Source organism: Ceratina calcarata, unplaced genomic scaffold (assembly GCF_001652005.2).
Source record: "Ceratina calcarata isolate Rehan_Ccalc_2016 unplaced genomic scaffold, ASM165200v1 scaffold209.2, whole genome shotgun sequence".
NCBI classification, from domain to species: Eukaryota; Metazoa; Arthropoda; class Insecta; order Hymenoptera; family Apidae; genus Ceratina; species Ceratina calcarata.
In genome coordinates this window covers 258,611-273,001 of record NW_017142569.1, presented here as the reverse complement: position 1 = coordinate 273,001, position 14,391 = coordinate 258,611, and the positions used below count along the sequence as shown (strand labels likewise).

The window sequence follows — 14,391 nt, the reverse complement described above, 5'->3', positions numbered from 1 at the left end:
TTTCAGACATTTCATTTCTTATTTTAGAAACGGTCTGCCTCTCATAATTTTAAAAACAAATCCCATTTTTGTACATTCTATTTATCCTTCCATCAATTTGTCTGAGAGTCCGCTTCCAACATGAATGCTAAAATTACTCGTTCTATGTCTGATTAAAAAATACCTCACTATTTAGAATAAGCATTCATTACCCTTAATAAACGTATATCGAGAAAAAGCTTCCTCTGTATGAAAAATCATTTTTCGAGACTATTACTGCTGCCGCTCACGTAATAAGAAATTCTAATTAACAACCATATTCGAATTTAATTTCAACGAATTTATTATCCGGCTTGGGTTGATTTCGTACTCGTTCCGCCTGGAATCCGATGTTTCCAAATGTTCTTTCGACACACGTGTTTGTGTTCCATCAGGGAACGTGATCCCAGAAGCAATTTTGTAGAATTTCAGAGTCAACCGAAGAGAGAAACGTTCTTTCCGTTCGCAAGATTTTCCATTTCAGTGATTGCTGTTTTTATTTTTTCAGCTGGTCCCGAAATAAATATTGTGTGCAAAGAGAATTGCAAATGCGCGACCTACATTACACTCTTTTATGTTTTTAACATCGCTAGCGAACGTACGTAAACGAAACGTTACACATATAACGTTTCTTGGAATGCGTACAATTTCGACAGACGTACAAAGTCTGTTTATTTAGTAGGTATATTACTCATCGGTGAAAGAGCATATGATGCACCAGAAATCTGTTTCTCAAAATCTCTGTCACATTTTATAAATTGAATTCAGCACAATGATTTTCTCGTATTGTTAATTTCGTTCAAAGGGAAAAAGCTTTTCCATAGCTTCGGTCCTCATTCATTTCTTCTCCTCTCTGTACATACAATTTGTGTTAAAAAGTAAAATGTATTAAAATCGAATTTTGAAGAGTTCTCAATAAAATTAATGAACAATATTTCTCAAACGATAATGAACTGTGTAATACTTGTGTACATAATCCTGAAAATCGAAACAGTTGAATTATCCGAATTTTGCATCCTCGGTCAAGCAATAAAGAAACATACGCTAATAGATGTCAACGCAATGCGGTGCACATTACCTGACTTTATTAACGTAAAACGACAATTAACCATTCAATACGATAAAATCGAATTTCCATTATTGTTTCTCTAAACATCCAACGTCATACACGGCAACGTTTGAACTCATTAGCAGGAAACTTATGGTAACTGGAGAAAAGATCTGGTTTCTGCATCATCAAGGATCCTCGAAAGTGAATACCATTCGATCGACGAACGCGAAGTAGGGAGAGGGGAGCATTAAATTTGCCGGAGAAGTCATCTCAACGGACCTTTAATTCCTCTTCTATCTGGCCAGTAAACTCTCTCGAGAACTTCTACTAAGCAGACTTTATCGAGCGGGAAGTTATGCATGGGAAGTTCTACACAAAAGCGATCCCCGCTCTCCCGGCACGAACTTTTTTCCCCACCAGTACGGAAATGTCATCTGGGGATTTCCTAGACCGATTGACCCGCTGAACTTCCCAATGATTGAACCGAGTCGCGCGTTCCGCGATTGCACGTCCTTCCGAGTATCGTGACCGACCCTATCGAGATCGAGTGCATCGCGAGACCTTCGCGGCGCTGCACGACGATCCGAGTGAAACTTCTGTTACGAGATAGAACGGGAACCCTATCTTAGTGAAGGTTTTAACGAGCAAACGAAAGTTTCCGGGCGAGAGCCGCCGAAACTTCGTTCGAGACAGGTTTAACTACTAAGGATTCAAGTGATTGGGAGCGAGGGATGATCATTTCACATTTAAATGGAATTATAAAGTAGGGAACGAATTACGAGGATGTATATAGTAAATTTTCAGAATTTCGCGGTAAAATGAGTTTTCAGATATATTGAATTTGTTTTTAAATGGTTCAATTAAGTTGACGTTAAATTGTACAGACTCGTGTCCTTAAATGTCATTTATTAATATTGGTACATAGCAGAATGCTGAACACGGCAATGATCATTGCCCGCTCTCCGGCTACATACTGTATTTTAATTGGATTCGTTTCTTTGTTCATTTCGAGTATAGTGTAAAACCTTGTTATAGATAGCTGTATAAAAATTTCTCGATATTGGCTTTTTCCTTTTATGTTTCACGTGCTCATCGTTTTAATGTTAAATTTTTTCACATTTCTTCCCTCAGTCGAATATTATTAAATGCCGAGCAACTTGTACGTTCTGCCGTGCATGAATTCACGAAATTATTTTTCGGTGTGTATTCCCAATGCAGCATTTTAATCGAATATAATACAAGATATTAAAAATTTCCGTGTTTTTGATCCACGCGCCGTGCCTGTTTCCATCATGCGTGGTAACGCAATTGCAATTCTCATCGGTTTTGTAAAGGCTGAAAAGGGGAAAACATTCATATTTTCGCGACGAAGAACGCATTGGTAAATTAATTCATATTGTATACATATTTCAATCACGATATGCGAAGCATTTAGCAGTGATTGCATCTCGAAATTGTTGATTGCATTTAATACAATTCCGGAAATACATCAATGATCTAAATTTGGGTTTGCCTTTCGAGGAAAAAAAAACAGATGAAGATTTTCCTTAAAGACACGACTAGTTTAATCTCCGTTGCACGATAGAACGATAATTGGCCTACGAGTAAGGAACGAATCCGCGTCACGCTTATCCCATCCTCCCTACCGAAATCCACTCTAGGGAGAACCAGGAATGATCCTTCGAAATTTCCAACAAACGTTTCACTGGATTCTGTTCATCGAATCGAGTCGAATCACGATAGTATATTCCGTATTACATATATAAAAATATATCCCGTGTTCCTTATGCATGTCTAAGCTTATATTTCGTCGAAAATTTCTCTATGTATCCAACCAGGACTAGTAGGAAAAAAGTCGACATTGATATCTGTGAGTTGGGTGAAAGTTTTGGGAGTTCGATAGAAATACATTAATTCTCGTACGTTGATGTTACGACCGGGCTCGTCTTCGAGCAGCTGACGCGCGATGTCCTTGCATTTGATCCGTGCAGCAGGTGGCACCTTGCCATCGTCCTCCCAGTAACGACTGGCTGCGTGGGCGTAAAGGGCTGCCGGCGTCGCATGCGTCACCCTAGTGGTCGTCACCAATCCTGTCGATTTACCTGCGAGCAAAGAAAATCGACCACCATAAAACATATAGTTGATAAAATACTACCGAAATGTAATTGTTCATGTGAATTATTGAAATCTTATCAACGTTAATATTTCCTTAGAATGATGCAACTGATATTTTCAAGAGAACGCGACCGCCGACAATTTTATTGCAGTAATGGACGGTAGTCGGTGTCGATGGGAAGAAAATGGAAGGTTAAACCGCTCGCCTTTAAAGCAACTTTGATGCAGTTAAAATGTGGGATCCCATGGTAGCATTAATCGTAAGACAAAGCTGGTCGTCCCATTATTCTTGCATCACTGCTGAAATATGAGCTCGTAAACTACTGTTTTTTAAGACAGTCCGTACCCTAAAGCCCTTTTTAAAAACCATTATTTTTGCCAGCACTAAGAACTATGCCTGTGGCTGTAAATTTTCTCACAGATTTTTAAGAGAGAAGAGAGACCTTTAACTAATGCATTAAATGAGGGCTGACGAACTGACGGCTCCTGAGTAACTTGGAGCTTTCGTCTTGGCTTCTAGTTCTTTCTTTAATGTCCTTCTTTAATGTCCACAAATGATAGACTAGGGCACCGTAGGTCATTGCTTTCCAATTACTATTTGCAGTTCATTCTCTATCTCAGTGAAGATTTGGCGATGGCATGGAAGCGAGAGAGGTTTAATTGTCAGTTCAAATCAGTAGCGGGGTAGTGGAAACTCGCCTAATTGGCATCGAGGTAGTTCTGGTTCCCGATGGAGAACAGAATATTAAATAATCTTCACTTCATAGAACATAATCGTAAATTTTAGTCGAGTCTACTTAAATCGCGTATAATAGAGTAAATAGTATATTCCATTTAAATTAATTACATTTGTGTTTCTTCTCGCCATAAATCGTCCACGTTCGCATGCAATTTTAACTCTGAACGATTTTCAAACGTCCCCTAATAAAAAAAGTTCGCCCGTCGAGCTTTCCTCTCTAATTAAAATTTTTCCTCGTCGCGTCGCGAACGTAGACAAGAAAACGCCTCGTTCAGGGGCCGCGAAAAAGAGAAGTAAATAGTCGAAAAACGTCGGACCGACAACTTTTTCATCGAAGGCGATCCAGGGAAATGCGGTTGCAAATGAATTCCGGCGACGTTGCCGGGATACCATCGCTGCGAGAGTCGCGCGGGGATCGTGTTTTAATTAAGCGGATGTTCGCAGAATCTTCTTAGTGGTATTCGATGAAAGTCTCCGTCCCTCTGTCTATTTATCTCTGCTCCTTCCTCTCCCGGCCACTTTCCCTCTTTATCCCGTGTCCGTAGATAGGTTAACGAATTAAGTTGGCACGCAGAGATCTATGTTCTCGCGGGATTACCAATTACGCTAAGTGGACTAGCGTTGAGACGGATTGGATACTAATCGGCTCAAGTGCGTCGATGTACGCCCTTTATCATAGCCTCGCTCTTGACCCTTTGATCCCGGTAGCTTAGCTATCAATTATAATTCAGCACAATGCATGAACGTACCGACTGCATCGCGTTCTATTATTCAAGAACCGATTAGAAATCTCTTCAAGTGTTAAGGAAATTCATGTTGGTGGCATGCGATCAGTCACTTCTAAAGTTCGTTCTTTCTTTTTGAGAACGACTACGCTGTACCATAGAAAAAATGTGTTACATCCTTGATTCAGTTTCGATCGATCGACGATGAAATTCTCGCGAGGGAACGCAAATTTGCCTGCGTTCTTCGCGGTAATTCGACCAGGGAGCTTTTACGGGAAAAAATTATAAAGTTCCGCAGCAATCGCAGTCTAATTCATTTTTAAGAGTTCCCGCACTGCCGCTAAACGTTGGAAAATTCTTTTTTCTTCAGAGCTGCGTTCTTTGTTCCGGTGGAATCGAGGAAAGTTCAAACGCGGTTCGGAATATTACGTTTCGAGATTATTTTTGACCAACGAATACCGAAAACTAAATTTTCTTGACGCAAAGGATACTTTTTGGTTTCTCTGTGTGTTTTTCGTTTTTCCCCTTCATTCGCTTTTCCCCTCTGTTATTTGAACTTTCTGGAAATACTACATTCGTTCCGTTCGCCTAAGCAATTTCCGTTCGCCTCACTCCGGTTCCATTACCGTAAACCGTCGTGACGTCGGCCTAGCTGTTGGAGAAATATTCGCAACGCCGGGTACTCGGCTAACACGATTCCAAAGACGCGTCTTCGTATTTTGCCTCCGCTACGTTTTTAATCGTTTAACCTGGTGTACGACAATTATCAGGAAATGAAACGTGCTCCGAAATCGTTTAAGCGGAGATCGTTCCGTTTGCTTATCTCCAGCAATTAATGGGATGAGAACGAGTCTGCAAAAAAAACTGTTAAAACCATGCAACACTTTCTCAACCTTCTCCCCTAATTAACGCCACTGGCAATCAACGTTTTTGTTTCGCCGCATCTGCTTCCAAATTGTCTACAATTAAAGACATTGAAGAGCGAAACCCGTTGAATTCGTAATTCTCGGCTACGTCTCTTTCTCGACGTTTATCAAACCGAGAGACGCCGTTAAAACTTAAATTGTTCGATTTTGCAGAACACTATATCTCTAAGGTGGATTCACAAGAAACAAAAAACTTGATACGAACGCCAGTACTTCTCTGTGTAACGTGGCTCTTTGCAAGAGAAGTGTGCATGCATCAACTGCACGAGATTTTTAAATCCAGCAACACGATGGCGATAAGATAAAGCGTAATTTCCATACAAACACTGGCAGCGACACGTTTGCATGTAAATTAAAATAAAGCTAAGATGGAATTTATTTAGGTAGAAATTGAACTTTGCCGCGTGTCGAACGACGGGATTCGCGTTTCCTTCTTTCAGGCGAAAAGATTCTCGTGTTTTCCGTCGAACTAATCGGGAAGAAACAGTTTTGTAACACGAGCGCGTTTTCAGCTGTCTGAGGTAATAGGTATTTCAGGGATTTGTAAGCCAGTAAAGAAATAGGAGCGGAACGTCGGCAAAAGGTGAGGAGCTCTGATTTTCGGAAGTGAGCTTCTTCTTCGTGTTTCACTGCGGAAGCATGTTCTGAATTTTCAACGCCACGAGAAATTTTCATTACATAGCATAGAACAGTAGATTCTCGTTAACATATTATAATAAAGAAAATATTCTAATGAAGAATTAGCTATACTTTTGAACCCTCTAGCTGGCGGTATAAAAATACACGGTTTGATAGTAAACTCTGATATCCGCTTAAGTCGGAATTACTCGAGATTTTATTCCTCCAAACGTCGACGTTTCGACTAAAAAATATTATGGCAATAAAACACGGGCGACATAGTTACCGCCGCGACTCGCGCCAGCACAATCTCATTTAGAATCACACGACATATCTAGGCTTTCCATTAAGGCCCTCTCTTAGACGATGTTTCTGCTACCTCACGTTCCACCATCGAAAGCGTCCTTTTCTTCAGTACCCGCGAAGAACAATTTCGTAGATGCAGCGGCACTCTTTTCGCCGCGATAGATAATGCAACGTGAAAAACCGGCAGCAAGATGAAAAGCTTGCGCGTGGGAAAAAAGTGCGAAGCGTCCGTCACGTGTTTCTGTGAGAAACGCGAAACCGTCGCGACGTCCGAGTCCCGAAACAATAAACCGCAGACAGATGCGTCGAATGTTTATCACCTGTTCAAGAGATTCGTACTGGATTTTCGGGCCACGTGATTCCCGGTCGCAATATCCGCGAAATTTAAATTCGACTGGCGGCACGCGAGAAGGATCGTCCGATTCGACATCGTCGCCGTTGCTGCGATGATGCGAATGAATTATTGATCAGACCGAGGCGTAGGAGTTAGTCGGTCGTCATTGGATAAAGTTCATTCGACGAAATGTCCTCCCGGTTGCCGCGCCGTCACCGGAAACTCGACGGATGAATTTGCAAATTTCAGATTCGGCCCGGGGACTCGCTAAATCTACGCTCGAACGCAGCCGGAACTTCTGTCTGAAAATTCGCTGCGTTATGAACAAAAGCGTGTCCCGTCCTTCTAAAATCGATATTCCGTTTAACGAATGCATAATCGATTCAATTGATTTCCCGTTAATTATTTACCGAAACCGGCGATCGCTCTTGAAACCGTCGCGACGCGCCAATGAAACTGGCGTCGATGAAGCTATTTTTCGACGGCGAGCCGTGCCGTGTTTTTCTCATCCCGCGGATAGTGCTCGAATGCGGGTTAATTAACGAGATATCGATGTCACGGGAGAATCCAATTTTTCGGCCGACGAGAAGTTTGTTTGACGGATGGCAGCATGTTTATACGTCGAAAATTGTCGTCCAAATGGGCTCTCGATTTGACGTAGCTCACCGAATTATGGGTGCAGTTATAATTAAACGTTAACTCGATATTTGTTTAGAAGCAATTAGAGCAATTTTGAAGTTATTTCATTTTCTCGCTTGTTGTCACAGATCAGAGTAATTTGTTGACGATTGAAACTAATGATGTGTTTCTATAAATAGAAGATTACATCGTTCGAATTTTTCTGTGATGCAGACATATCATGAATTTGATGGTTGCTCTCTTGTTAAAGCCAACAATTCCCAAATGTTGGACTTCCATTATCTACATATCCTCTCCACATTAGTCGAGAAGTCGATCCATGGTTAGAAACTATGAATCATAAATCAACTCAAATTCTATTTGTCCCTTCCGTTGAATTCGTAATTCTCGGCTACGTCTCTTTCTCGACGTTTATCAAACCGAGAGACGCCGTTAAAACTTAAATTGTTCGATTTTGCAGAACACTATATCTCTAAGGTGGATTCACAAGAAACAAAAAAACTTGATACGAACGCCAGTACTTCTCTGTGTAACGTGGCTCTTTGCAAGAGAAGTGTGCATGCATCAACTGCACGAGATTTTTAAATCCAGCAACACGATGGCGATAAGATAAAGCGTAATTTCCATACAAACACTGGCAGCGACACGTTTGCATGTAAATTAAAATAAAGCTAAGATGGAATTTATTTAGGTAGAAATTGAACTTTGCCGCGTGTCGAACGACGGGATTCGCGTTTCCTTCTTTCAGGCGAAAAGATTCTCGTGTTTTCCGTCGAACTAATCGGGAAGAAACAGTTTTGTAACACGAGCGCGTTTTCAGCTGTCTGAGGTAATAGGTATTTCAGGGATTTGTAAGCCAGTAAAGAAATAGGAGCGGAACGTCGGCAAAAGGTGAGGAGCTCTGATTTTCGGAAGTGAGCTTCTTCTTCGTGTTTCACTGCGGAAGCATGTTCTGAATTTTCAACGCCACGAGAAATTTTCATTACATAGCATAGAACAGTAGATTCTCGTTAACATATTATAATAAAGAAAATATTCTAATGAAGAATTAGCTATACTTTTGAACCCTCTAGCTGGCGGTATAAAAATACACGGTTTGATAGTAAACTCTGATATCCGCTTAAGTCGGAATTACTCGAGATTTTATTCCTCCAAACGTCGACGTTTCGACTAAAAAATATTATGGCAATAAAACACGGGCGACATAGTTACCGCCGCGACTCGCGCCAGCACAATCTCATTTAGAATCACACGACATATCTAGGCTTTCCATTAAGGCCCTCTCTTAGACGATGTTTCTGCTACCTCACGTTCCACCATCGAAAGCGTCCTTTTCTTCAGTACCCGCGAAGAACAATTTCGTAGATGCAGCGGCACTCTTTTCGCCGCGATAGATAATGCAACGTGAAAAACCGGCAGCAAGATGAAAAGCTTGCGCGTGGGAAAAAAGTGCGAAGCGTCCGTCACGTGTTTCTGTGAGAAACGCGAAACCGTCGCGACGTCCGAGTCCCGAAACAATAAACCGCAGACAGATGCGTCGAATGTTTATCACCTGTTCAAGAGATTCGTACTGGATTTTCGGGCCACGTGATTCCCGGTCGCAATATCCGCGAAATTTAAATTCGACTGGCGGCACGCGAGAAGGATCGTCCGATTCGACATCGTCGCCGTTGCTGCGATGATGCGAATGAATTATTGATCAGACCGAGGCGTAGGAGTTAGTCGGTCGTCATTGGATAAAGTTCATTCGACGAAATGTCCTCCCGGTTGCCGCGCCGTCACCGGAAACTCGACGGATGAATTTGCAAATTTCAGATTCGGCCCGGGGACTCGCTAAATCTACGCTCGAACGCAGCCGGAACTTCTGTCTGAAAATTCGCTGCGTTATGAACAAAAGCGTGTCCCGTCCTTCTAAAATCGATATTCCGTTTAACGAATGCATAATCGATTCAATTGATTTCCCGTTAATTATTTACCGAAACCGGCGATCGCTCTTGAAACCGTCGCGACGCGCCAATGAAACTGGCGTCGATGAAGCTATTTTTCGACGGCGAGCCGTGCCGTGTTTTTCTCATCCCGCGGATAGTGCTCGAATGCGGGTTAATTAACGAGATATCGATGTCACGGGAGAATCCAATTTTTCGGCCGACGAGAAGTTTGTTTGACGGATGGCAGCATGTTTATACGTCGAAAATTGTCGTCCAAATGGGCTCTCGATTTGACGTAGCTCACCGAATTATGGGTGCAGTTATAATTAAACGTTAACTCGATATTTGTTTAGAAGCAATTAGAGCAATTTTGAAGTTATTTCATTTTCTCGCTTGTTGTCACAGATCAGAGTAATTTGTTGACGATTGAAACTAATGATGTGTTTCTATAAATAGAAGATTACATCGTTCGAATTTTTCTGTGATGCAGACATATCATGAATTTGATGGTTGCTCTCTTGTTAAAGCCAACAATTCCCAAATGTTGGACTTCCATTATCTACATATCCTCTCCACATTAGTCGAGAAGTCGATCCATGGTTAGAAACTATGAATCATAAATCAACTCAAATTCTATTTGTCCCTATTCATAACTCCAATAGCTCTTCTATTTAAATTAGAAACCAAACACCATTTTGGTTTTCCATAATGTTACCATCATATCGACTTCTTCAATTATTTAAGCACGTTATCATAAGCTACCATTAATGAATTCTAAAAGCCTTTTTATTAGACTGAAAATTTTTATTTTCTGGTATCAACTTAAGAAATGAAATCTAAATCGAGGTTCATCATTTAAAGATGATAATATGTATTATACTTTCGATATTCTGCACGTTTTTGCAAATTATGTGTTTTCTATATATTTTCTGTACATCCAATTTTTTTATAAATACATAAAATCGACAGTTCCACTTTTTATTTATATTATACTATAAATTGTTCAATATTTCCCATTTATTACACTTCCCCCGGATGTCCCATTGTCAACTGATAGTCAGTGGAAGAGACATCATAACATAAAGAAAAATAGTACCACCGAGAGTACCTAAAATTCCATGACTCTCAATCAACTGCTTCAACGTTGACTAAGTAAACTGTCCTGCATCTTTCAAATGAATGAAATTTTACGACAATTCAAGCAATGGCTCATACTATGTGCGTGAAGGTCTAAATCGTAGATATTATGTACAATGATCCACACCGATTATATATGATTCATGATCAGCGAAAGTGAAGCTGAAGCAAACTTAAACACTCCCAACAAGGGAGCAAGTCTCCGAGACTTCAGAATACTCGATTAATTTCCTGAACACTAGGTAAACTACTCTAGCCCTCTAAACATCGTGTAATTTCTCGACAGTCGATATAGCAAAGGCGAGGCGCGATCGGAAGTACAGACAAATAATTGTAAATTGACAAATCGGGGGCGGTAAATGGGCCAGAAGGCTGCTACTTCTCGTGTTTGCACTTTGACGACGATGCGGAGAACGCGTGTCAACGACAAACGGCGCGCGATTAATCAACCAGCCAATTCACCTTAATGATCGAGCCTGAGGCAGCTTGCGCTTTCGTGCTCGTAACGTAAACGCAGTCAGACTTCTGTAGGTGCTGGCGTGAAAGCGGCTATGCGCAACGTGTTTATTACTACTCTCGATGTACACACGTGCGCAGCCTCGTTACATGGTACGTAAGCCCGTTGTCTTCGCGATGGCCTTAGTCGAGGAGAGTTTGCCTCAGGCCGAGTCATTTTCAGGTTCACTTACTTAAACTCATTTTATCGACCGTTACCGTTTTCGGTTACTTCACCGAGGAGAGATTACTGAAGAGTGACAGCCTTATGGGACTTCGTGTCGTGCGAAATAGTATGCAATTTTTGATGCCTTCTAGAATATATATTGCCACCGAAATAAAAAATACAAATTAAAACAATCGTTGATGACCGATCATATAATTTACTCGTTAAGGAGTGATTGACGATGAACGAACTAATTAATCAATTAGTCCTGAAATATTCGAGATCGAAGGAAATTATATACGATCTTTTTTTCAGGTAATAAGAATACTTATAACTTTTATTTGAAGCATTTTTCGAAATTTTGAGAAAAAGATTTTTTTTCCGAGATTTCCGACAAGGAATCCCTTCAGATTTTTCGAAATTTTCGTTTATTACAAATAACTGCTTACCTGTTGCCGCTAGTAAAAAATGTTTCCAACGGAAGTTGTAGACACCGTTAAGAACTACAAGTTGCGTCTGAAACATTTTTCATTAACGTCAATAATTAACGAGTAATTTGCAGGAACCCTTTTATAGTTTTTTGTCAATTACTCGTTAATTATCGACGTTAGCGTAAAATATTTCCAACAAAAGTTGTAGCTATAATTAACATCGCATGCAATTTTCGCGTAAGTCCAATGGTTTAGAAGTATTTGAGGGAAAAGCAACTCTTTTGCAAAAAATTTGCTGTTTCGATGGTTCCTTGTTATAAATTTTCATAGAAAAGATGATTAGTCTATACATAATGACTACGTGAAAAGAGTTATGGTACCAGACTAGAGACTAAAGAACAAGTGAACAAAAACAGAAACGTTATAACGAGTTTGTATTGCTGACGACAAAACTCAATTCACACGTTGCACATTTCAATAGTAATTGTACAAGTGCACGGAAGAAATCCTGTTAATTGGTCGACACCATTCTAATGAGAACGGGTTATAATCGAATAGCCCAGCGGGAGCTGTAGCTTAAGCCGATATCCGATGAATATCATAGATATCGAAATAGAAGGTATATACGTGACTTTTGCAGCAACATTCGTGGACCGGTGAAATTTTCGCGAGTAATATTTTTAGAAAATTCAAATTTACTTAATTTTGAAATTACATTTCTAAAAGAATTATAACAGAAATTAAGTTTACAGATATTTCGATTATTAACAATTTTAATTATTCTAAAGATCAAAAGAATTTGATTAGAAATAAATTGTAGAAAAATTTCTTTTGCAAACATGCGATGCATGAAACGTGTATAATTGTACAAACTCATTTTTAGGTAAAATTCAGAGGAAACCCAAATTTCACGCACAGAGAAAATTTACATCAGAAATTTTCCCCATTCCATTCTTATTTACCGTAAAAACACGGTGCATAAGAACACGTGGGAAAATAACTCTCGTATCTTATGGTCGTAAATGTCGTGGTCACGTTGTTGGAATTCGAGTTAGCACTGCGTCTACGCAATAACTTCTCTAACTACACACATCTTTTAATTATCTTGTAATCACTTTCCGACCGCATTTATCCTCGCAAAATCATTTATCATTAATGACTGCAAATTAGTAAGACGATAAAATTTACGAGGTCGTAGGAAATCAACTGAAAGATTCGATCGTGAATGAAATCAAGTAACGTTGACAATTAAATTCCGATTGAATAGGGAGGAGAACTTTACTATGATTTTAATTATTTCACCTATTCACTTACCCTGCTCCTGCGCCCAATTGATAAGGGATGGTACACGGGCATCAGAACTGGAATAACAATTCTCGAAGCGTGCGGAAGAGTCCAGACCGACGGTTTCGTAATTGGCTTTAACCCCGCAGAGTAACGCCGTCGCGCAAGCCGACGACTCTCCAACTTGGGCGTCCATGTTGTAAGTCTGGAAAAGAAAATCGTGAAAAGTACTTTAATCAGTTCGCGACTTCCAATCGCTCCGTGCCACGCAGGCAAGGGTTATATTGCTCGTAAAATCTCTTGCGACTGAGAAGAGCGCTCGGTACGGTAATTCTCGAACGCGTGCATTTCGACAGATTGAACGGTTAGACAAGATTCTCGCGTGGAATTGCCAAGTTGTTTTACGGCCTCGATATCGATTGTCGAAGTACTGATAACATTTGTAACGTTACAATTTTCTGAAAATAGCCTCGCTTCTAAGATTAGATCGTTTTCTACATCAGTACTAACAAACGATATATCTTGTTCTCTCTTTTGCTTGTGCAGCCATAAATAATACAATCTTTACGATCACTTAGATTCTCTTCTCAATTTCGTAGACGAACTTGGGTGGTACACAGACAATTAAAAGAAGCTCCAGCAGTAGCTGTTATTATTATTAAACAAAAGAAAAATAAACAAAGATCTTGAAAGAAGTGGTTCAACTTTAATTACTGAAGAGAACAGAATTAAGTCATATCCATCAATTAAAGATTTATTAACTTTTTACAATTTACACTACATTTCTTGCATTATTATCTACATAATTTTCCGTAAATATTCATTTTCTTCACGTGTCTCTATGAATTCCTGCAAGGAATCTCGAGACAGTAATCTCAAATAATCGTTTCCTAATAATCTATTATAGTTAGTATAATCTTTATCACTAGAGTATGCAATCTATTTGTATATTGAAAGACTTTTACTTCAATAATCTTTGACAGGGACTGAAGAATTCCCCTACGCAATGCGAACAATCTCTCGATTTGCGGACTCTCATAAATAATTTCGAGCATTCGTCGTGCACATTGTGCGTTATGATAATCGGGATTTCTTTGGCATTGGTGTTTCGCGTGGATAGAAATGGCAACGGATTGGGACAGAAAGACCGGAAGAGGTTGGTATACATAAATCTCCTCGGCATTATCCGCAGAAGGTCGGCTCTGCGTAAAATACTGCTGACTTCCGGCGGTTTTCTTATTATTCGAAAACTGTGCGGTCCACTCGAGCCGAGTGATCCGAATAATAACATTGGGATTTCTTCGATCCTGATGTTCGAAGACCGTCGCTAAAGATTCGCCAAAAAGAGGCAGCGTTTCCTTCAGCGATCTAACAATGAGCATTTGAAATCACGTTAAACAATTATAACAATCATGTTATAATATGAGGAATGTCGTTTAAGGATGTATAGGCTCTATACTTAAACAATGCTAGCATGTT

The 14,391-nt window shown here is 40.0% G+C and overlaps 1 protein-coding gene across 1 annotated transcript in view; it reads right to left on the bottom strand.

The window, feature by feature from the left end:
- LOC108622163 (alkaline phosphatase) overlaps window positions 1–14,391 on the bottom strand; it is a 190,960-nt gene that overhangs the window by 38,501 nt on the left and 138,068 nt on the right. The window contains exons 3-4 of the mRNA XM_018019867.2: window positions 12,943–13,117; window positions 2,993–3,171 (exon numbers count right to left, since the gene is read on the bottom strand). Coding sequence (XP_017875356.1) covers window positions 2,993–3,171; window positions 12,943–13,117 — 354 coding nt within the window. The remainder of the gene's footprint in view (window positions 1–2,992; window positions 3,172–12,942; window positions 13,118–14,391) is intronic.